Genomic DNA, 21,564 nt, shown 5'->3' on the forward strand with positions numbered 1-21,564 from the left:
CTTCCTCAAGATTCTGTTCTCACCCTAACAAAATATGACAGGAAAAAAATCCCAGTTTCAATGGATATTTTTATTATTTATTCAATAGATCACCAACTTCATCTCCCTCCTTACCAACAACTGGAATTTCATTTTGTTTCCATGCTGAGTGGTGAAACTATGACAAAGCTAATCAGAATAAGCTACTTCATAAAGAGAACTAAGCTAACACAGCTCACTTTCTTTTAACAGGCATAATACAAATATATGCACTCTAGAATGGACAACGGTTTAGTCTCTAAGAAATTCAAATGGGATCTTGAAGAATGTAGGCAAAGCCAGGGTGCAGTAAAGGTGAGCTGAGATGCCATACAACTGTTTAAGGGTTCCTGGCGCTACATCTCTTGGCCACTAGCTGAATCTTGACATAGAGGAAGATATTAGCTAATGCCAAGTGGAGATGCAGAAAGCACTAAGTTGACTTAGGGGCTATGCACAGGAACCAAAAGGCAGGAAAGTACTAAACACTGCTGAGAGCCTCCACCCCAGGAAGGACTTTACCTGTTTTTGAGAGAACACACACACACACAGACAGCATTACTATAGGATCCACTAAGCCAGATCTGTCCCCTTCTATCCGCCCAATAACATATCAACTCTTCTCTAGGGTATATGGCCTGGAGCTAGGTAACTTTTACATTTTGGGTCCCAGGTCTACTAGAGCATAACCTCTTTGAAAATAAGTCTTCCCATGTAGCCCTCCCCACCTCAAATGGAAGCCAGGAGCTTTATTTGAAACTCCTCCATTTGTACTGCCCAGCTAATGACTGCTAATGACACTATCTACCGTCTCCACTCCATTCTATTCACCTCTCACTGCATAAACCCCATCCTTCCCCCAAATAAGTCAGAAAAACATTAAAGAACCTCACCTTCCAGGAGCTCTAAACTGGCACCACCTCCGGTGCTTACATGGCTGACTTTATCCTCTGTGTTCCATTTGGCACAGCAAGTAGCAGTGTCTCCACCACCTGTTGAATGAAAGCCAAGTAAAAAGGGGAAAGGAGAGAAAAGAAAAAAGATTGGCACCAAAATTATAAGGCAATGTGCTCTCGAGCCCAAAAGGTAGCCGATAACCCCCCAAGTCCATCTCATTTAGAGGTTCCTCCATGAATTATATACCCATTTAGCTCTCAAGATTCACCTGGCACCAAGGAACCTAGGAAAAGTTAACCATTTCCCCTCTACTTTCCTCTGATCAGAATTCTGCCAGCTCACATTGGCAATAGCTTTGTACAGGACCCCTTACCTATGATGGTGATGCAGCCCCTGGAAGTGGCTTTCACCACCTCATCCATGAGGGCTTTGGTTCCTCGGGCAAAAGCTTCCCATTCAAATACACCCACAGGTCCATTCCACACAATCTGCTTAGCCCGAGCAACAGCCTCAGCATACTTCTTGCTGCTCTCAGGACCACAGTCCAAGCCCTAAGGGGCAGAGTTAAAAGAGAGGATGAGCTACCAATAAAAGCTACTTAGAGGAGCAAATACCATACCTCCACCAAGACCAGAACTCAAGGCTGAACACCAGAGTGTCTTCTAGAACCAAAAGATACCCCTCATTCTTTAAAATTATAAACCTGTTCATATCCTTTATGGAAGATCAAGTCTAAGGGAAAACCTCAAAAGTTATTTGATAAAAACATTCTTAGCCACACTATTTTATGATTGTGTGTAACTAGATAAGTGGTTTTCAACTAGGGTCAATTCCATCCCTCCCTAGGGAACATATGGCAATGTCTCAAGACATTTTTGATTGTCATGATTTGGAGATGGTAGGAGGTTGCTTCTGGCATCTAGTGGCCAAAAATGCCTTAAACATCCTATAAGGCAACAACAGCCCTCCACAACTAAAACTACCCAAGATGTCAATAGTGCCGAGGTTGAAAAACACTAAACTAGATCAGTGGTTCTCAAATCTTGTTGTGCATCAGAATCACCAGGATGGCTTGTTCGAGCACAAATTTCTGGGCCTTACCCCCAGAGTTTCTGCTTCAGCAGGTCGGGGGGCAGGGGGCAGGAATCTGCATTTTTTAATGAGTTTCAAAATGATGCTGATGCTGCTGTTCTCTTTTTAATTTATTTTTGGCTGCTTTGGTTCTTCGTTGCTGCACGCAGGCTTTCTCTAGTTGCCACCAGTGGGGGCTACTTTTCGTTGTGGTGTGCAGGCTTTTCTCATTGCAGTGGCTTCTCTTGTTGTGGAGCACGGGCTGTAGGCTGGTGGGCTCAGTAGTTGTAGCTCCCAGGCTCTAGAACGCAGGCTCAGTAGTTGTGGTGCACAGGGTTAGTTGCTCCACAGCATGTGGAATCTTCCCGGACCAGGGATCGAACCCACGTCCCCTACACTGGCAGGCGGATTCTTAACCACTGTGCCAGCAGGCAAGTCCGATGCTGCTGTTCTTGAGACTACACTTTGAGAAACACTGAACTAAATAAAACCCACATGCCTATCAAAAGGAAAGTGATGGGACTTCCCTGGTGGTCCAGTGGTAAAGAATCCGCCTTACAATACAGGGGATGCGGGTTCAATCCCTGGTCAGGGAACTAAGATCCACATGCCACGGGGCAACTAAGCCCATGTGCCACAACTACTGAGCTCGCACGCCTCAACTACAGCCTGCGTGCCGCAAACTACAGAGACCACACGCTCTGGAACCCACGTGCCACAACTACAGAACCCACGTGTCACAACTACAGAGCCCACACGCCCTGGAGCCCAAGCACCACAACTAGAGAGAAGCCCACGCGCCGCAACGAAAGATGCCACATGCTGCAACTAAGACCCGATGCAGCCAAAAATAAATTTAAAAAATAAATCTTAAAAGAAAAAAGAAATATGAAAGCTTAAATAATTCTAAAAAAAAAAGGAAAGCGATAAGCAAACTAGTATGTCACCATTAACAATTTTGTACAGCTATTAGAATGATAAAATATGGAGAACATTACAATCAGCTAAATAAGTCTTTAATACACACATAAATTTTTCCCTGCTTGCAATAATTATACTTGTACTATCTTAATGTTTTCATATAAGAAAAATTTCTTATACAGGTTTCTAGGCAGCAACATAATCCAGAACAGCCCAAACCATGAAAGTACATAGCATCATCCCCAGCACACAGTCAAGTACTTAATAAACATTAAATAGATGAAGAAAGAAAAAACAGTTTTGCCCCCACATTACTAATGAAAAGTCTTAGCAGCAATCTGATACCACTGCTTTTCCCCATCGATTTTCCCCGAAGGAGAGTCTCACTCAACATTTGTAGCCCTGCTTTTAAAATTCCCATTGGTTGGTTGAATGAATGATACCAAAATGTATTTGTTCACTCATACTACCAACCACCCAAGTGACTCACCATCCAGCCAGCAGGTATGCCAGAGGCCACAGTGGCTTGGCCAGTCTTGGCATTCTCATCAAACTTATCGGCAGTGACAAAGTCAACAGGCAAGGTAATCTTCACGCCATTCTTCTCAGCTTTGGATATCAGGTCTTTGACGATCTTGGATCCCTCTTCGTCAAACAGAGAAGTGCCAATCTACACAGGAAAGTCAAGATGATGAAGATCAGCCTCTATACTAAGAATGTGATTACCTCACAAAGCAGACAGGAACAAAATACAACACAATACAAAGGAATAATTCAAAGACGAAAGAAAAACAACTTGCAAAATAAATAAAAATGGGAGTTTGTAGGGCTCATGTCAGAAGCTAATTTCCTTTTTAAATTTACATAACTGGCTATTTCTCATGGAGAGCTATTTCACATCCACTTGGCATTGGTTTCCTACCTCCATGTTGTTGAGCACCTTAAGGAAGGTAAAGGCCATTCCACCACCAATAATCATTTCATTGACTTTGTCTAGCATATTACTGATCAGCTGGATCTTGTCTGCAACTTTAGCTCTGGAAGGGAAAGCAAGAATCATCACCCAAAGAACAATGGACTAAGGAACTGATATTACATAAAGCCTGAGTTTTGATATTAAGAGACAGGAACAGAGAAATGTCCCACAGAGTGACAAAAGTATTGGCTAACTTTGCCCTACGTTTCTCCAACCAGAAAAGCCAATCCATTACTAATAAATCCTTTTAAGGTGTAGCTCTTGGCGAAGAAGCGCTTAGAAGACTTACAATCATCTAAAGAAATCACAAGTTCCAAATAGATGTATTTTGCCCCTTCTCTCCCCCCAAAAATCAAAGGGTCAAGATTGCTAATTGTACCTGAGAAAGATTGCTAATTGTGGAATCCCTGAGCTCCCTGACAACTGTCCTAATCCTAGAGCAGGAACCAGATTATATACAAAATGAATATATACTGAGCAAAAATAGATATTCACACTCTTAGGTCCATGCTCAGCTGCTGGAACATTTGCTTTATGGCATTCGTTATTCTATTGGACCATTTGATTCAACACACTGATTAAGCACTTACTCTGTGACAAGGTTCTAGGTCTCTGAGAAACATCACTGGGCAAAAGAGAAGATCCCTACCCCTTTGGAGCTTATATTCTAGTAGAGGGAAATAAGATAATAAACACAGATGTACCTTTCACCTCCGAGAGAAAAAAAATATCTAAACAAAAGAAAAACATTCACTTGAAGCACAACCTTTAAAATCCTTCACATAAGTAATAGCTTGCCTTCCACAGATATTCTTATATATCTAAATCCCACCTAAATGAACCAATCACCTTGGGCCTATCTACCTCTTCATTCAATAAACAAGATGATACCTACTCTGTGAGAGGCCCTATGCTAGGATTTGTGAAATGGAGGTTCAAAACAATAGCGATGTGGGAGAATGGATGGAAAGAGACTATAGATATCTCACTTGTAAAGACTGGTCACCACCAAGGGTAAGAATGGATTAACTGTTTTATACAGAAACAGACACACACAGAAAGAGAGAGAGAGACAGAGAAAGAGGGAGAAACGAGACTCAGTGTCTTCTAAAGAATGTGGGATGTTCTACAGATCAAATGCCCTGCTTCTTCAACAAATCAATGGAATGAAAATAATAATGAAGAGGGAACTATTATAGAATAAAATATACCTAACAAGCAAATTCAATGCATGGACTTCATCTGGATCCTTATTCAAACAAACTGACTGTAAAAAGGCATTTCTGAAATGACGGAGAATTTCTGAATACAGACTGGGTATTAGATGATAGTAATAAAATTGTTAAATTTTGTTAGGTATAACACACGGTGGTTATTTAAAAGAAATCTCATCAGTTATGAGATGCATACAGAAGTATGAGAAATGAAATTATATGATGCCTAAGGCTTGCTTTCAAATACTCCTGACAAAAAAAAGGATTAGAGGACAGATGAAACAGGATTGGCAAAAATGCCAATAATTATTAGAGCAGGGTGAGAGGTACCTGGGGGTTTATTATACTATTCTTTCAACTTCTGTAATGTTTGAGCGTTTCCATAATAATGGGGTTTTTTCTGCACCGTGCGGCTTGTGGGTTCTTAGTTCCCCAACCAGGGATTGAACCAGGGCCCTCGGCAGTGAAAGCACTGAGTCCTAACCACTGGACCACCAGGGAATTCCCAACACAACGTTTTTTAATAAAATGTAAAATCTTCCCCTAAATTGTTAATGTTCTAAGGAGACTACATTGCAAGAAAGGTGGCAAAAAAAAACCTCCACGTCAACTTCCCCAAAATAGCTATTTTAGGCAGAGTCCAAAACCTAATCATAACCCCTAGGTGGCACTCACTTCCATATTCCAGATCTACGGAAGGTTGGAGAACAAAGCCCAACTCCTAATCTCCAGAGAAGCAAAGATCAGAGTCTGACCTTTATAAACCAGTGCACAAGAGGGGCAATGATTCCAGGACACAGATAACAACCTATACCCACCTTAACTATTTTTAGGACCCTGAAACTGGGCTCATGAACCTGGAGAGCAACTATGCTATCTGAAATTGACACCCAACTCGAGTCAGCATTCATAGGGAAATGCTGAGTGTGTTCATTCCCATGGAAAAAAAAAAGCCCCGCTCATAAGAGGGTCAGGAGCATCTAGCCATAAAGAGGCTGCCATCTAGATAGCCATGCCAAGTGACAAGATCTTATCCAAGCAGTCCCAGGTCTCTGTCACCTAAAATGTATCCTCCTAGCCTCTTGAGTTGCACTTCTGAAATTTGTATTTTTAACTAAGCCAGTAGAATATCACTATTCACAGGGTACCTTTCCCCACAGGAGAAAATATAAAAAGGTATGTGAGCTGGAGAAATGAGTTCCAAATGATATATTAAACACATATGAGGAGGTTTTCATATCTGAGAGGCTGAAATGCTTCAAAAATCGTTAGATGAGCAATGGTGGATCTTTCCGATTCTTCCCTCCAGAGCCATTTTCTATCCTTTCCAGCCCTGTTCTCTGTCCCAGGAGGCTGACCTGAGTGGACTGCATCAAGGAGTTCCCTTGCCCTATGACGTCCAGCTAGGTTGCAGCCCATTGTGGGTAGGAGGGGGTACATCAGCAGGACATTAAAAGGAGATCAGAGTATCTATTTCCCTGGCTCCTTCCCTGCTAGATGACTATCCCTACATCCCTTGACCAAAGGCTATGGTTTCTATCAGAGAGACCTCTCCACGCAACCACTGTCTCTGGATTTTGGTAACCATCCCTTTCCTTTTTCCCTTCAGGCCTAGGGATGGTGATGACTGTTGCCCCAGATTACTGTACTGTCCCTTCTGGGTTTCCCTAAACCCTACCCACACCTTTTTAGATAGTCCCTTTATTAAATTCTCCTCAGTCACCCAGTTTGATTGTGCTATCTGACAATAAACCACCCAAGTTATGGCCTACTACCAGGCAAAAACACTACTTAAAGCATGATCTTGAAGCGTTCTCCATACCCGCCCAGGATGGCCAGGAAGGGTCGCTCTGGGCTCTCCAAGGCCTTGGCAAAGTAGTTCAGCTCCTTCTTCATCAAAAATCCTCCAGCCTTCTCTGGCAGATTTACTCCCACCATGGAGCTAGAAATGAACGAGACATTCAAATGTTAGGTCAATCCCTAGCAATTCTCCCAATTCTAGAGGCCATCTCCTTATCACTGAAAATACTTTCACTTTTGAGATGCCAGGCCACCACGGTTTTCATGCCCAAACTGCAACAAAACACTTAGGTACAAGGTAAGATTTTTGACTAATAATGCAGGGTCAAGGGGAACAAGTGAAAAGCAATGACCTAAGGTAGAATTTAAGATACCCAATTAATAGTCTTCAGGCCAAGGGTTTAACCACAATAAATAATCAGCCAGGTGATGACAACAGGAAAGGATTCCTCAGTTTGCTTCCTACTGACAGCCTAAGATTCCACTCCCACAGCATTCACAAAGGGAGAGCTCTCCACGAAATATCCCAAAGTGAGACAGAGGAACATCTTCCTGAAGCTCAACAAAAAGCTCCACAATTCTCAACATTTGCTTTTATTTCCTCTTTAGATCGGAGATACTCAACAAGAACCTCAGTGTAATTTGTAGCTCCAATTAGAGATAGAAGCCAAAAAGATCATAATATAATACAGAAATATCCAAAAGCAAGCCAGAGCTTGGGCTGCTCAAGTAAACAGAGAAATAATGCTCCCAGTTTGACAATGAGCAAAAAACTTTTAGTACCTGTGGGCTCGGTGAGCAGTGCCAAAAGCATCATTGACATAGACATCCCCTAGCTTAGAAAGCGAAGCTCGAAAGGCTTCTATTTTGGCTGGCTCAGCTTTAACCTGCAGAGAAAAACAAACAAAAAAAAAAGGAAAAACAACAACACAGGAAATGTTGATGGCTCCAAAGACAACTGTAAAAGCATTTCATGCCAAGAGTCCTCTTCAACACCTCTAAAGACCCTGAGTTGGTAGGATAGCAGTTTTTAAAACTAGCAACAGGATCTGTTCTTTCTTCCTAATATTCCAGGTTTTTGGGTCATTTCTGCATGTTTCTGCTCTCCTCCACCTTCTCTCAAATTGCAAGCCTAAGATTCCTGAACCACAGCTTAACCCCTAATCACATCCCACTGGCCTCTTTCCAGCTCCTAGGACAAGACTCAAATTATCCTTCTCTCTCCTTATCTTGACTCATTTCCTCATTCTAACATATTCTCCTTGTAAAATTTAGGATTATACTGAGTCAAGCTGCTGGCTACCAAGACCCTTCTGCAAAGGGAAAAAGGCCCTCATACATATTCCTCATCAAAGCAACAAGGGCAGGCTGGAACAGAGAAGGCAGATGGAAACATGACAACAGAAAAAGACCTCAGAAACATTTTATATAATAGCAAAAGGAGGTAATTCATATAGCTTTCCCTGGAAGTTAGGCATCTGATAAAACAATACACTTCTACAAAAAAGAAAGAGGAACAAAAACTAGAAGTAAAACATAGGGCTTTGAATGTCGGCTCACTATCCAGGGATAATACCCACCATGCTCCCATAGGGGAAAGAAAGCAGGGCAGCAGGATGAACAGAGTCTCCAGTAGGAAATAAAGTGAAGATGCACAGGAAGCCAGATAAGAGGGACATGGCAGGGAAGAGCACAAAACAGATGTTTGTTTCAGTCACTGTCCACTCCCATTCTCCCATTCTCCCATTCTCCCATGTACTGAGGAGAAGGAGGCTGCCACAGATAACAGGTGCTTTCCTCTAATGAACCAAAGAATGCAGGGGCACTAATGCTAAAACTGAAGACTGTAGAGCCCCCATAATCTCTTTACAATGGAATATAATCTGCCACTGGTGACTGCAAGATGATGTGTGTAGTAATGAAAACACTGCCCAAATGGCAGGAGACCTGGGTTCTAGGACCAGGTCTGACGCTAATTTACTGTGTAACCTTTGTCAAGTTGTTCTCTGCCCCTGAAATCTTCCCATCTATTAAAAAGGGAAGATAACCCCTCTATTTAAGAAGAATTGTTTGAGGAAAAATGAGACAAACTGAAAGCTCTTCATGGAAAAGGTACTATAGAAATTAATAGTAATAAGAACCCATTTCTCATTTTTGATCTGCCAATAACTAGAAGGAAGAGAATGCTCCTAAAAAACCAATGCAGGCACACTGGATAAAGGAAAAATTTCATGCCCTCGCTTTGTTTTTATCCACTTTGAACTTATGGCTGGCTCCTGAAATTTCAAGCATGAAAAGCCACTGGACACTAAATGTAAAGTAAACTAACTAAAAAAGACATAGACTAGCATAGTTGGTTCATCACTTCCTGAATAAAAGGTTTTGCCTCAATTTGCCAGTTGCCTCCTGCCATTTCTAAGCCCAAGCGTATAGCTGGTTGAGTTTCAGTCTAAAAGGGCACCAAATTTTAGGTCAGCATTTGACTCATACTACTCTAGCAAGACCATGCCAAAGGCAAGATAAGGCAAGACCAGAACCTGCAGTGCTAAGAAAAGAAAGCAGGCACTGCTTGAAAGCAGGCACTGCAATGACCTTAAGAAATGTCAGAAGTACAACAGGAGCTTGAGACGCTAGCCTCAGAGCATCTTGTTCCACAAGATACTAAAGACCTTAAGAGTGGAAAGTACTTAAAGGGTGCTTTCAGCTTCCCTTCTACCAATAGGCAAATTCTAAATCATCCTCAAAGAGCCAGCTTTATCATTTAATATTTGAATTCTGGTTGTCGTTCACAGTAATCTATTTTGTGGGTTATCTGTGGTTGCCTTTTTAAAAAATTTTCGGTTTTTTCCCTATGGTTGCTTTTGCACAACAATGTCAGAGCTGAATAGTTCCAACAGAGACCATATAAGGTTGTGGCTGACCGTATGGTCCACAAAGCCTAAAATATTTATTGTCTGGCCCTTTACAGAAAGTTTGCTGATCTAATGGACTGAGCTCTATATAAGGCCCAGCAACAGTACCACTACCTCTAACTTTAATCAAATGACTGCCTTTCTGAGACCTAGGTTTTTTTTGAAAATATGATGATATCTGTACTTCCTTAAGAAGAAATTCAAAGAAAGATGCTTTACACTTCTTAAGAAAAATGTCTTAAACCCAAGGCAGTATCATCATGACCATCATTTACCCAACTACAATCAAATGTCCCAAATAGTCCCTTTCCACTTGACTTAGGAAAGTACTTTTTCTGCTCACATGATTCTTTTATAAGAAAATCCCAATGATATCAAATTTAATTTAGTGTGTTAAAAGTATCAAGCTCAAGTTTTAAGTTAATTCCCCTTCCAAATAAAAATACAGATTGTCCTTCTATAACACACCAGGGCCTGTTGCTTAGAAAAACAGTTCCAGCCTTGACAAACAAAAAATCTAAAACTGGCTCTCCTGGAGGAACACCTGGTATATCATGGATACTCACCACCATGCCCCCAGCCAACAACCACCTGTGAATGTCTGCTCTCAGCACTTGGCAATCACAGCCTCCCCCTTTGATAGGATATTATCACATACTATTAGAAAAAACAATCTTCATGTATCACAGGCCAGGTGTGTAACAAAGGGACAATTAGAAGCAGCATGTTCACCAAATCCTCATACACCCAAATGGTGTTCACGTATTTTTCCAATGTATTTCAAAACCACTTGAGCATGATGAGGAGGGCTTCTGGGATGCTGACAATATCCTATTCTCTGACCTAGGTGGTGATTACACAGGTGTGCTTACTTTGTGATAATTCATCAAGCTGTGCATTTGTGCATTTTTAATCGTATGCTGTACTTCAACAAAAAGCTGTCAAAATAAACATAAGCTTCTTCTACTCTTCAATCACAGTCTCTTATACACTCAGCCCTCCTCACCCTCACTAATGTCAAAATCACAGGTCCTACCTTGTTCCCAGAAGCATCTTTTCCCTTCCCTTCTTCCTCCACATGAAAGCGAAGGTTCTCCAGCAAGATGACAGACCCAGCAGCTGGGTCAGCACAAGCTTTTTCCACTTCTGGGCCCACGCAGTCCTTCAAGAACAAAACATCCCTGGGGAGAGCACAACATGGAAAACACTTGAGCAGTCAGAAAGTTAAGAACCAATAACAACATGCTTGACAACATCTGTCACAGAGTCCACCAGCACCAGAGCCTGAAACGTACTTGCCCAGCAGAGATTTGAGTTCTACAGCAACTGGCTGCAAGGAGTACTTGTCAGGCATGGGGACACCATCAGGCCGGCCCAGGTGGCTCATAAGAACAACTGACTTGGCTCCATTGTCCAAGCAGAATTTGATGCTTGGAACGGCAGCCTTGATTCTGCAACCAAAAAGAGACAACAGGTAGAGTAAGGTTACTCCTAAGAATTAGTGGTAACTATTCTATTCATGGCCTCATAAAACATAAAGCCCCCTTTCTTCTCCAAATTCCTTCAAATCTACTGTCAACAACTCAGCGATGGTCCTCAGGTCCATGTGCAGAGGAATAAGTTAATTAGGATGTCAACCCTCCCCCCTAGGATTATACAATCTCATCATGTTTTGCCCCTTGTGCAGAAAAGAGTTAATATAGCAGAACTGAAGCTGTTATCTTCAGAAGGACCTGCTTGCAAGGTTGGCCCTTGGCTGGTATCTGGGAACTTGGCTTTTGAAGTGGTCCCTCAGTTCTCTGACAAGGGCTGCTCACAGTTCCTAGACTGTCCGTACAAACAAGGTAATTTACGCTCAACACTTGCTTCCCTCTAGGAGGAATTTTGGTAGTTGCTGGGCAGAGGTGCCTATGTGATCAGCTGCCAGTAAAAATCTTGGGAGCTGAGTCTCTAAAGGGCTTCTCTGGACAGAAACATTGCACACAATTATTGCATTTTTCACTGCTGGAGAAAGGAGCACGCTTGGTGTGTCCCATCATAAGAGGGAGAAAGCATGGAAGCCCATGCATGGATTTCTCCAAATTCTGCCTGTGTCTTTTCCCCTTGCTGATACTGTCATGCATCCTTTCACTGTAATAAACTTTAGCAGTGAGAACTATATGCTGAGTCCTGTGAGTCCTTCCAGTGAATCACCAAATATGTGGGTGGTCTTAGGGACCCCTGAAACATCCTAAGTGTTTGACTGTGGAAGAAATATAAAATTCCCAAATCTTGAAACCATTACAAGAAATTTGGGGAAAACTGAAAAACATGTAACTTTTCTGTACCCGTTACAGATCCTAAGTCACTTTTTTATGTAGGTAAAAATAAATACATTATATAGAATGTGGTTTACATAATACATTGCATTTACTAAATTATAGTTTAACCTAACATTTATTAAACCTCCTTTAAACACTTCAACTTTTTGTTACAAACTCAATACTAACTTTCCATTCTTGGCAGTCTTTAAGAAATTAAAATCGATAACAAAGAAAATCATTTATTTATTCAAAAAATATTTATTGGATGCTTCTTTTGTGGCAGCTACTATATCAGATTCTGAGAATACAATAGTAAATAAAATAGTCTCTGCTCTCATAGAAGTGGTAAGAACTATGAAGAAAATAAAGCAAGGTAGGGAGAAAAGAATGACTAGAGAATAGTGGTGAAGAGGATTTTAGAGAGGGTGGCCAGGGAAAGTCTCTCTGATAAGGTGACATTTCAGCAGAGAATGGAATAATAAAAAGCCAAGTTATGTTTCTAAAATATCTTATGCTACTTGGCAGATATAAAAACTCATTTATACCAAATAAAGAAGAAACCTTCATCAGGTACAACGTTTGCCCAATGAAATCCAATTAATCTTCAGGGCTATCCATTATTGGCCAAGTCCTATTATTTCTAATGCTTCATTTTGTTAATCAACTCCATGGAGTTCTGAAAATGAAAAGATCTACTCAGACCTGTTTCTCTGTTTTTTACTTATAAAATACCTTGATAGGCATATTTCCAATCTTTTATGTGTGCTACAGAAAATAATGAAAGTCAAGAAGGGTCAGAGGTGCCTTGTACAAAGACCTTCCACTATGGTGCAGCAGGGATGTGCTTGGCAAAATGCCAAGCTCTATTCTGGGGCCAATATCTGAAAGTGTTCTGGGGCTATACCTGCACTGTACAATATGGTAGCCATTAGCCACAGGTGTCTCCTGAATACTAGAAATGTGGCTAGTCCAGATTGGTATGTGCTGGATCTCAAATAATACCAAAAAAGTTAAATGTTCCTTTGATTAATTTTTAATTGATTACATACTGAAATGATTATTTGGGGCTTACTGGATTAAATAAAATGTATTATTACGTTCACCTGTTTCTTTTTACTTTTTTAATGTGGCCACTAGAAAATCTTAAATTACATGTGGCTCATATTATATTTTTATTAGACACTGCTGGTCTATACCATTGGAACGTACCTTTCCAGCTCAAACCTTTCATTTAAAATTTAAAATAAAACCTTCTTTTACAATCTAGTCAAAAGCAAGAGCAGTACTATCACTTAAAATTTCTGCTTCTGAATCTAGCAGCCAAGACATTTGGAGCAGCCTAAACTGAAAATATTACTTCTGTAGTCTTTTCCCTTAAATCAAAATTCTCAAAAACTGATTTTATCAGGGCCAGCTAGAATAGAGGCTGGTAAAACTACATGCACAGTTCTTCATTTTGCAAGGGAAGCCAAGTAACCGTAAACCTTTATATTCTTTAAAAATGCATAACACCAAATTCTTCAAATTTAAAAAAAATGGGAGGAGAAAAAAATCGCTTTCTTAAAATGATTTTTTTCAATTTCTAAATTCTCATAAGAAGGCAAACCAGATGGTGGGTTGTTGAAAGCCAAGATCACATGACTTAAGTTATCATAGTTCTACAATAAGGAAGTAAAACCATTTCATCCTATATACTCAGACCCAGGTACATCGTAAACCTAGCTCAAGGATTAGCAGGGACATTACCTCTGGTTGTTTGTTATCTGGTTGTTCTTCATAGGAACATTGAAGTCCACTCTGAAAAAGAAACAAAGTGTTGGGTTCAGAGCCATGATCAATTTTCCATTCCCCCAAAGATTAGGAGAGGGACTTTTAGTGAACCAGTTAAATAAGTTGAAGTTCAAAAGTCACCTTAAAAATAATCAGCAGTATCAGAAGATGGTGATTAGCCATGGGGACGAGGGTAGGAGTAGTGCCTGGGATAGGACACCAGAGGGAGCTTCAGGGGTTCTGGTAATGTTCTCTTTCTTGACCTGGGTGACAAATGTGCTCCTTTAGTGATCGCTCTTTGAAGCTTATGATTTGTGCCCTTTTAGGTACGTATCTCATACTTTTTAAAAGAGAAATTTTAAAAAATAAAAAACAACTTAAATCACAGGAACTAGCCCTGAAGACCAGGGAAGCTAAAGCCAGTACCATCTAAAAAGATTTCTATGTGGGCCCAGCATGATAGTATCTAATAACAGTGGCAGCTGGAGGAGTGAAGGGTTATAGGGAACACGTCTGGATTTTGATTCCTTTGATAGTATTTCTGGGTTCTAAGGAAGCAAACATTATTCAAAAGAAAAAAATTAATTGGAACAATAAAACATGTCAAGAGAATATCATTCTTTTGGGAGAAAGGCTGGGACCTCGGGACCAGAAAGAAACCCAGTATTCAAGACCAAGTTCAAACAGTATCCTTCAAGCAAAACACAGACAATAACAAAAAGATAGCCTCTTTCTAAAAGCCTGAGAGGACACTTTGCTGTACACCTGAAACTAACACAACATTGTAAATCAACTATACTTCAATAAATTTTTTTTTTAGTTAAAGAAAATAAAAGCCTTAGAGGAGAGGATGGAACATGTGACCCTGCCCACCTGACAAACTGGCAATTAGAAAAGAAGTGATCCAGATAGCACAAGCAGGAAATTCCCTGGCGATCCAGTGGTTAGGATCCACTGGTTAGGACTGCTGGGGGCCAGGTTCAATCCCTGGTCGGGATCCCACAAGCCACATGGCACAGCACACGGCCGGGGGTGGGGGGTGGGGGGGGGAGTTGGGGGTGTGGGTAGCAATTTACTGCAGTCTTCTTTCTTACCCAACAGATTGCTGCTTTACCATTTTTAAGAACTGATCATTCCTTCCCCCTTCTTGCGAACTCCTTAGAACCTTGGGCTACTTCAATCTGACTGAAAACAACGATGTGTGATAGCTATCTGTAAGGTCTAAGTTTTGCCTGCCAAGATCCTTTTTAAGTGATTTTTTTCTCATCTCTAGAATGGGGATGATACTACTATCTACTTCACAGTTATTGTGAGAATTAAATGTGTTACCGATTTGGAAAGTGCTTTGGAGAGTAACTGATACACAGTAAGTGCCATAAAAGTGGTAGCTATTGGGCTTCCCTGGTGGCGCAGTGGTTGAGAGTCTGCCTGCCGATAAGGGGGACATGGGTTCGTGCCCCAGTCCGGGAGGATCCCACATGCCACGGAGCGGCTGGGCCCATGAGCCATGGCCGCTGAGCCTGCGCATCCGGAGCCTGTGCTCTGCAACGGGAGAGGCCACAGCAGTGAGAGGCCCGCGTACCGCAAAAAAAAAAAAAAAAAAAAAAAAAGTGGTAGCTATTATTATACACGCTAAGGCTTCTCCAAAACGTGATTCTGTGATCTAAAAGGCAGATCAACCGTTACTAAAAACAGCTAGCAACACGCACTAAGGGACTACTGTGAAGGTATGACCTAGTCAAAAAGACTGCTGCCATGTTTGACCACAAAGCTCCATCACTAGGCCTTCCTCTCTAAGGCTGAGGCTTGGCAGACAATTACAAAATCCTAGATCTACTAAGAAGACCACCAATTTCCTATGTCCCCTAGGTCTGTAGTCTAGTTCACTGAAGAACAGCTTTTCCAAAGGTGAGTTGAAGGACTAATTCTATATTCAAACATTTTAATTAAAATCTTAAAAAAAATAAAGGCAGTATGCCTCTAAAGAAAGAAATACAGTCTACTTAATTTCAGGCTACTCGATTCTGATTCTAAGCATCTTCTTTAAATATCCTGAACGAGGCCCCTGCCAGCCTTAAAGTGCATTCCAAAGAGGACAGAGTATCCCATTACCAAGAGTCATTTTCTCCCACCCCCTGCAGCCTCCCAGAAGGCCCACATTCAAAAGGGCTATGGGACTTCCCTGGTGGTCCAGTGGCTAAGACTCCGCACTCCCAATGCAGGGGGCTAGGGTTCATCCCTGGTCAGGGAACTAGATCCCACATGCCGCAACTAAGAGTTCGCATGCCGCAACTAAGACCCGGCACAGCCAAATAAATACATAAACAAAAGGACTAATGGCAAGGGGCTGAGCATAAGCCACCTTTGCAGTGCTGCTCCCTACCCCCAAGCCCTGACAGAGAAGCTCTTTGGAAACATTCAAGAATCTCTCTCATCTATCCACGCTGCCATGGCATAGCTTACTGATGAGAATTGGACTTGTACTCTCTTCTCATTGTTTGTGGAATATCTTCCCTCGTCATCTCCTAGACTCTCAACAACAGGTCTGCTTTTAGCTTCTCCTGTCTAAGGACTCCACCACTGAAACTGCTCTGACCTACACATTCCACTTGTTCTGTGTAAAATCTGCACCCCTTCCTTTTCCACTTCCCTTAAACAATCCCGAGCTTAGCCTCAGGCACAAAGTCAGATATCACTACACACCAATCATAATGGCTGAAATTTAAAAAATGACATCAAACGCTAGTGAGGATGCAGAGCCATTGAGCACTCATATACTGCTGGTAGGAATGTAAAATGATGCGGCTGCTTTGGAAAACAGTCTGGGAATTCCTCAAAAGGCTAAGCATATGACCCAGCAATTCCACTCCTAGATGTTTACCCAAAAGAAATGACAGCATATGTCCATACCAAGACTAGTGCACAAACGTTCAATATTCACAGAAGCTTTATTTGAAATAACCCCAAACTGGAAACAACCCAGATGTCCTTCAAACTGTGGACCATCCATACCACAGACTACTACTCAGCGATACAAGGAATGAACTATTGATACATGCAACAACACGGATAAATCTCGAGGGCATTATGCTGGGTGAAAAAATGCCATCCCAAAGGGTTATATACTGTGTGATTCCACTTATATAACATTTTTGAAATAACAAAATTTTACAAATGGAGGAGAGATTAGTAGTTACCAGGGGTTTAGGAATGGAAGGAGAGGGGCCACGACTCTAAAGGAGTAGCATGAGGGAGATCTTGGCAGTGCTCAAACAAAACTAGTTTTGTATCTTGATTGTGGTGGGAGTTACACAAATCTACACATGTGATAAAACAGCAAAGAATTATATACTTTATTCCAATATCAACTTCCTTCCTACTCTTGATATTGTACTATAACTATGTAAGATGTATCCAATGAGGGAAACTGGGTGAACACAGGACCTCTCTATACTATCTTTGCAACCTCCTGTGAATGTACATAATTATTTCAAAATGAATCTTAAAAATATTAATTTAGTTGTAATAAAGGTATCAAGACTCTATCACCTGAAATCGCAGGAGTCCAGGCCCAGTTCCATTAAAAGCTCTCAGAGGAACCATTCCCACCCTCGCTTTACTGCCCCTGACTAGAAAATTGGGGTATTACGGCTCCCTTAGAGACTTTTTTTTCCTCCCTTGCTCTCAGTTTTTCCTCCGTTTCTTCTTCCACTACACCAAGGCTGTTGCTTAACAAGTTACAACAGGTTAGGGAAAAAACAGTGAGGTTTAAAAAAATAGGGGGAGGGAGAGAGGTGGGGGAGAGCAAGCAAAAGGGAAGCACTTCACAAGTCGGCAAAGGAGTAAGACTGGCAACCTATGAGAAGAAAAAAGGAAATGACATTGCAAAATTAAACAGGAAATTTACTCAAAGGGCTATAAAGTCAAATGGAGTCCTAAAAAACTGAGGTAGAACCTGGTAATTAGCCAGAGATTTCTGGCTATCTGAAGTTCCCTCAACAAATCAGTCAATTTCCCTTGGCATTCAAAGCAGGGGCCCGAAGACTCTACAAACATCACAGCTCCCTTTTGCAACATAAAGAGAGGAGGCAAGTGAAGCAGCCACTACTCCGGAGGCCCCACTTCCGGAGCACTGCCAGCAAGCACCACATAAAGGCAATTGAGACAAAAAGAAATTTGAGCTGATGAGGCATGGCTGCCTCTGTTCTAGAGCTACATTAATAATCTGAGAAAAAAGCAACTTCCTGTTCTCAGGCCAAATAAGTTCTATCCAGATTACAGGGAAAAATTATTGACTGCAACCTTCAGCGGACAAAGGTCTATTTTAACCTGTCCCTATTCACTATGTCCAAGAATTTAGAGAATCTGGTTGGTAACCAAGGAGACCCAAATTCTAGTCCTGGCTCTACCACCAACTTGCTAGTTCAGTGACCTTGGACAGGTCATTTTCCATCAGCAAAACAGGACTAGTCAATCATTTCAAGGCTCAGGGTTAATCTGTATTAAATGAAACTTTGAGCCCTTGGGCAGAAACATATTTCATATTAGGTCCATAGGGAGAAAAGATAAGCACCTCCTCTAGTCTCACTCCCAGCCAGCCCAGATAATTCCTCAAGCCAGTTTCCCTGGGAAGAGAGGAGATAAAGCCCAAGACTGCAATTGTAGGAAGGTAGCCAAGATGATGCCCCACCTCTTGTCTTTCAGCTGGTGCCTGCATCTGGAAAGGTCAGCCTTGAGCACAGTGGAGATGGGAGGAAATCACTAAAATCTAAGATCTAGTTGCATGCCAATGTCCACTTGTCCTGTTTTTCATAGGGTCTATCCGCCTTCCTTAAGAGCATCTGAGGGGTAGATAGGGCCCTTATCTAATACTAGGATGGCTATGATTCCTACTTTGTCCAGATTGCAAAGGACTAGGTGATTTAGCAAAAGGGGGACACCAGGTGTTCTTCACGGCCATAAGCCATTGAGTTCTTCTAATTATTTCCATAGCAGGACAGAGAAGGCCAATTGCAAACTAATAGTGGCCATAATGAAATAAGAGGGAAGGGGAAAGCTACATGAACTTTTAGGGTGTCCATACAGTTCACTAATTCACGGTGCCTACCTTCGTTTAAGCCTTAGGCAAAGGGAGATCCCCTACTGCTTTCTGCATCCATTAATATCCAAAAGTTGCCCTCTCTTGAACCAGCCCAAATTGGGAAAGGGGCTGGATCACATCATGCACATGCCTGCCCATCAATCAACCACTTCCCTAAAAGGACAAGACTACACAACGCTATCAGTTCAAGCCCTTATGGCCTTATGGCCTTATGGCCCCCACAAAAGCGCCACCCTTGGATCCTGTCAAGGTCAAGTCCATCAGTTACATACCTAACTGAATTCCTGCACTTAGCTCCTGGCATGCACGAATGTACATGTTACGAAAAGGATAAATGTAAAAGCTCCACACATTATACTAGTTAACTCTGGCAAACAAGGGAAAAGCCATGTTGGTAAGTGACCAGGAATCCACATGTTTGGAGTAAAAGACCCCAAAGCGCATGGGGAGCCTTCCCCACTTCTAATATCCTGCTTCTCTAGCCACCTGTGGGGGTGAGGTTAGAGAACAGCAAGAATGAGCAGCCACACCCTGCTCTAGCATTACCCAGTATGTGGCATAAACCTGGTGCAAAACCCATGGCCTGTAGTCCAAAGACACGTAGAGCGGCAGCGGCCTGTTACATAAGCCCTGCAGGGCCTCCTTCGGTGCGCCCACCCCACCTCTCCCTCCCACCCCCAACGCTTTAGTGGGTTCTACTCCTGAACAATGAAATCAACATTCTCTGGGAAAGATGTCCTTTTGTGCAGGGCCGTTTCTGATTTGTCTGGGACGGTCTACGGTGGTGGGGGAAGGGAAACTAACCAAATGGCCTTTCAAGGTCCCTTCCCTGGGGGTCTAGGGATCTGCAGGCTAAGCATCACATCGCACCTCGCCAACTGGGAACTGGAGGGGATAGAACTGCCTTTCAGAAATAAGAGGAGAGCAAAATGGATCCCTGCAATCTGAGCCCTTCCTGGATGGATCCAACCCTGCAAAGGGCAACTTCGGCTCACTTTTTGGGTTAGGGAAAATGAGGTTAGAAACCGTTAAATCCGGGCAAAGCTTCAGCCACAGTGGTGGGCAGCCCAGTCCTGCAGGGCTAGGACCCATGGGGCCGAGACGAGAACTAAAGTTCACTTTGGGCAAGAGGGAAAGCAAGTCGGCCCCGGCCGAAGAGGCTGCGGCAGAGTCCCGAGGATTACCTCATGATGACCCGCTTCCCCTTCACGTCCATCTTGTCCAGAGTCAGCTTGTTAGAGAGCGACATCTTGGCAATTCAGCGGCAGCGAGAGGCCGGGGGAAGAGACTGTTAAGCGACAGCGGCGAGACTGCAGCCGACTCGCGCTCGGAACGCGTGGAAAATGCCGAGCGCCTAGCGGGCTCGATCGCCCCGCCTACAACCTCTCCCCGCCCCTTTCCGGCCGCCGCACCCTGCTCGCCGGCCACTCGGGCAGCTATAGGACGCGGCCCGAAGGCGCCTGCGCGCTGCTATTGCTCCAAGGCGCTGTCAGTCTGCGAGGGCGCTGGTGGGACGTGCTGCTGCCATCTGTCACGTCCGGCACGCAGCGAGCCGCTGAGAACCTTCGTGACCAGAGGCGGGCGGCTGTGCCGCCGGGCCGGCAGGTGGAGGAAAAGGGAGAGCTTGGCGCCGAGGGGCAGACGCGGAGAGTCTGAGGCCCAAGGCCGCCGTCTCGGTCCCTGCGGCCGCGCCCAGAGCAGCTGCAGCGCCACGCAAATCCACGACAGCCTGGGGAAAAGCGCCACGCCGCACGCACCCCATGGAATTGCCCGCAGCCGTATCAGGATAGATGCAAATGGCAGCTCCTTTTGGAAAATTTCTGTTTTCCTGGCTCCCCCAAATGGAATTCTCCGTAAGACTGCTAAGGGGCCTTTAAGAATTGAGACCTCTCAGAAGTTGGGAAAGGCCCTGGTTCCCCCTGTTCCCCCCCCCTCACCTTTTTTGTAATAAGTACAATGTAATTGTTTGGTTACGACATGAAGCTAATGGCAAACGCTTAGAGCATTTTTCATATATTAACTCACGTTGCTCACAAAACTCGCAATCCTCATTTTACAGATGAATTAACTCATCTACAAAGAGGTTTAGTGACTTGCTTAGGGTTTCAGATCTTGTAAATGGTGGATTCAAACCTAGGCAGTTAAGATGTAGAGTCCATACACTTACTTAACTATAGTATAGTACAGACAACCATTGCTCAGAATTAGGCACTCGGGTCCAACATGCTTACAGAGTTGGCTGGAATGAAGTAATTTGAGTCAGAAACAAAAATTTCCCACATGGCACCCAAGGTCCAGGTAAGATGTAGGAAATATTAATTCATAGTGCATTGGTATTGAGACACAAGTTCAAAGTTATGAGATAAGCATTGGTGTCTTTTAATCCTGTCAGTGTATATTTGGGAAATCTCCATGGAGTTACTTCCAACTGAGTCTGCATTTGAGGCCCAGATGGGCCTTCTGGCCTCCCGGTGATCAGCTCTGCATATATTTAGCGCTTATTTCACTCCACCTGGGTTACTGTGGTAGTGGGAAGCAATTCCTTTTGGATAAGATAGAATAGCAACCAAGGTTGTCAGCA

At 42.8% G+C, this 21,564-nt stretch overlaps 1 protein-coding gene across 1 annotated transcript; it reads right to left on the minus strand.

Moving 5' to 3' along the window:
* Positions 1 to 51: 51 nt before the first annotated feature.
* On the minus strand, positions 52 to 20,328 carry PGK1 (phosphoglycerate kinase 1). Its single transcript, XM_004329288.3, has 11 exons — positions 20,168 to 20,328; positions 13,859 to 13,909; positions 11,105 to 11,260; positions 10,846 to 10,990; positions 7,681 to 7,784; positions 6,920 to 7,039; positions 3,830 to 3,944; positions 3,398 to 3,577; positions 1,289 to 1,466; positions 912 to 1,010; positions 52 to 540 (listed from the first exon to the last, which is right to left on the minus strand). The coding sequence occupies exons 1-11, from the start codon at positions 20,230 to 20,232 to the stop codon at positions 500 to 502; spliced, it is 1,254 nt and encodes a 417-aa protein (XP_004329336.2). The 5' UTR covers positions 20,233 to 20,328; the 3' UTR covers positions 52 to 499.
* Between the last annotated feature and the right edge of the window lie 1,236 nt (positions 20,329 to 21,564).

Source organism: Tursiops truncatus, chromosome X (assembly GCF_011762595.2).
Source record: "Tursiops truncatus isolate mTurTru1 chromosome X, mTurTru1.mat.Y, whole genome shotgun sequence".
In the NCBI taxonomy this organism is placed as follows: Eukaryota; Metazoa; Chordata; class Mammalia; order Artiodactyla; family Delphinidae; genus Tursiops; species Tursiops truncatus.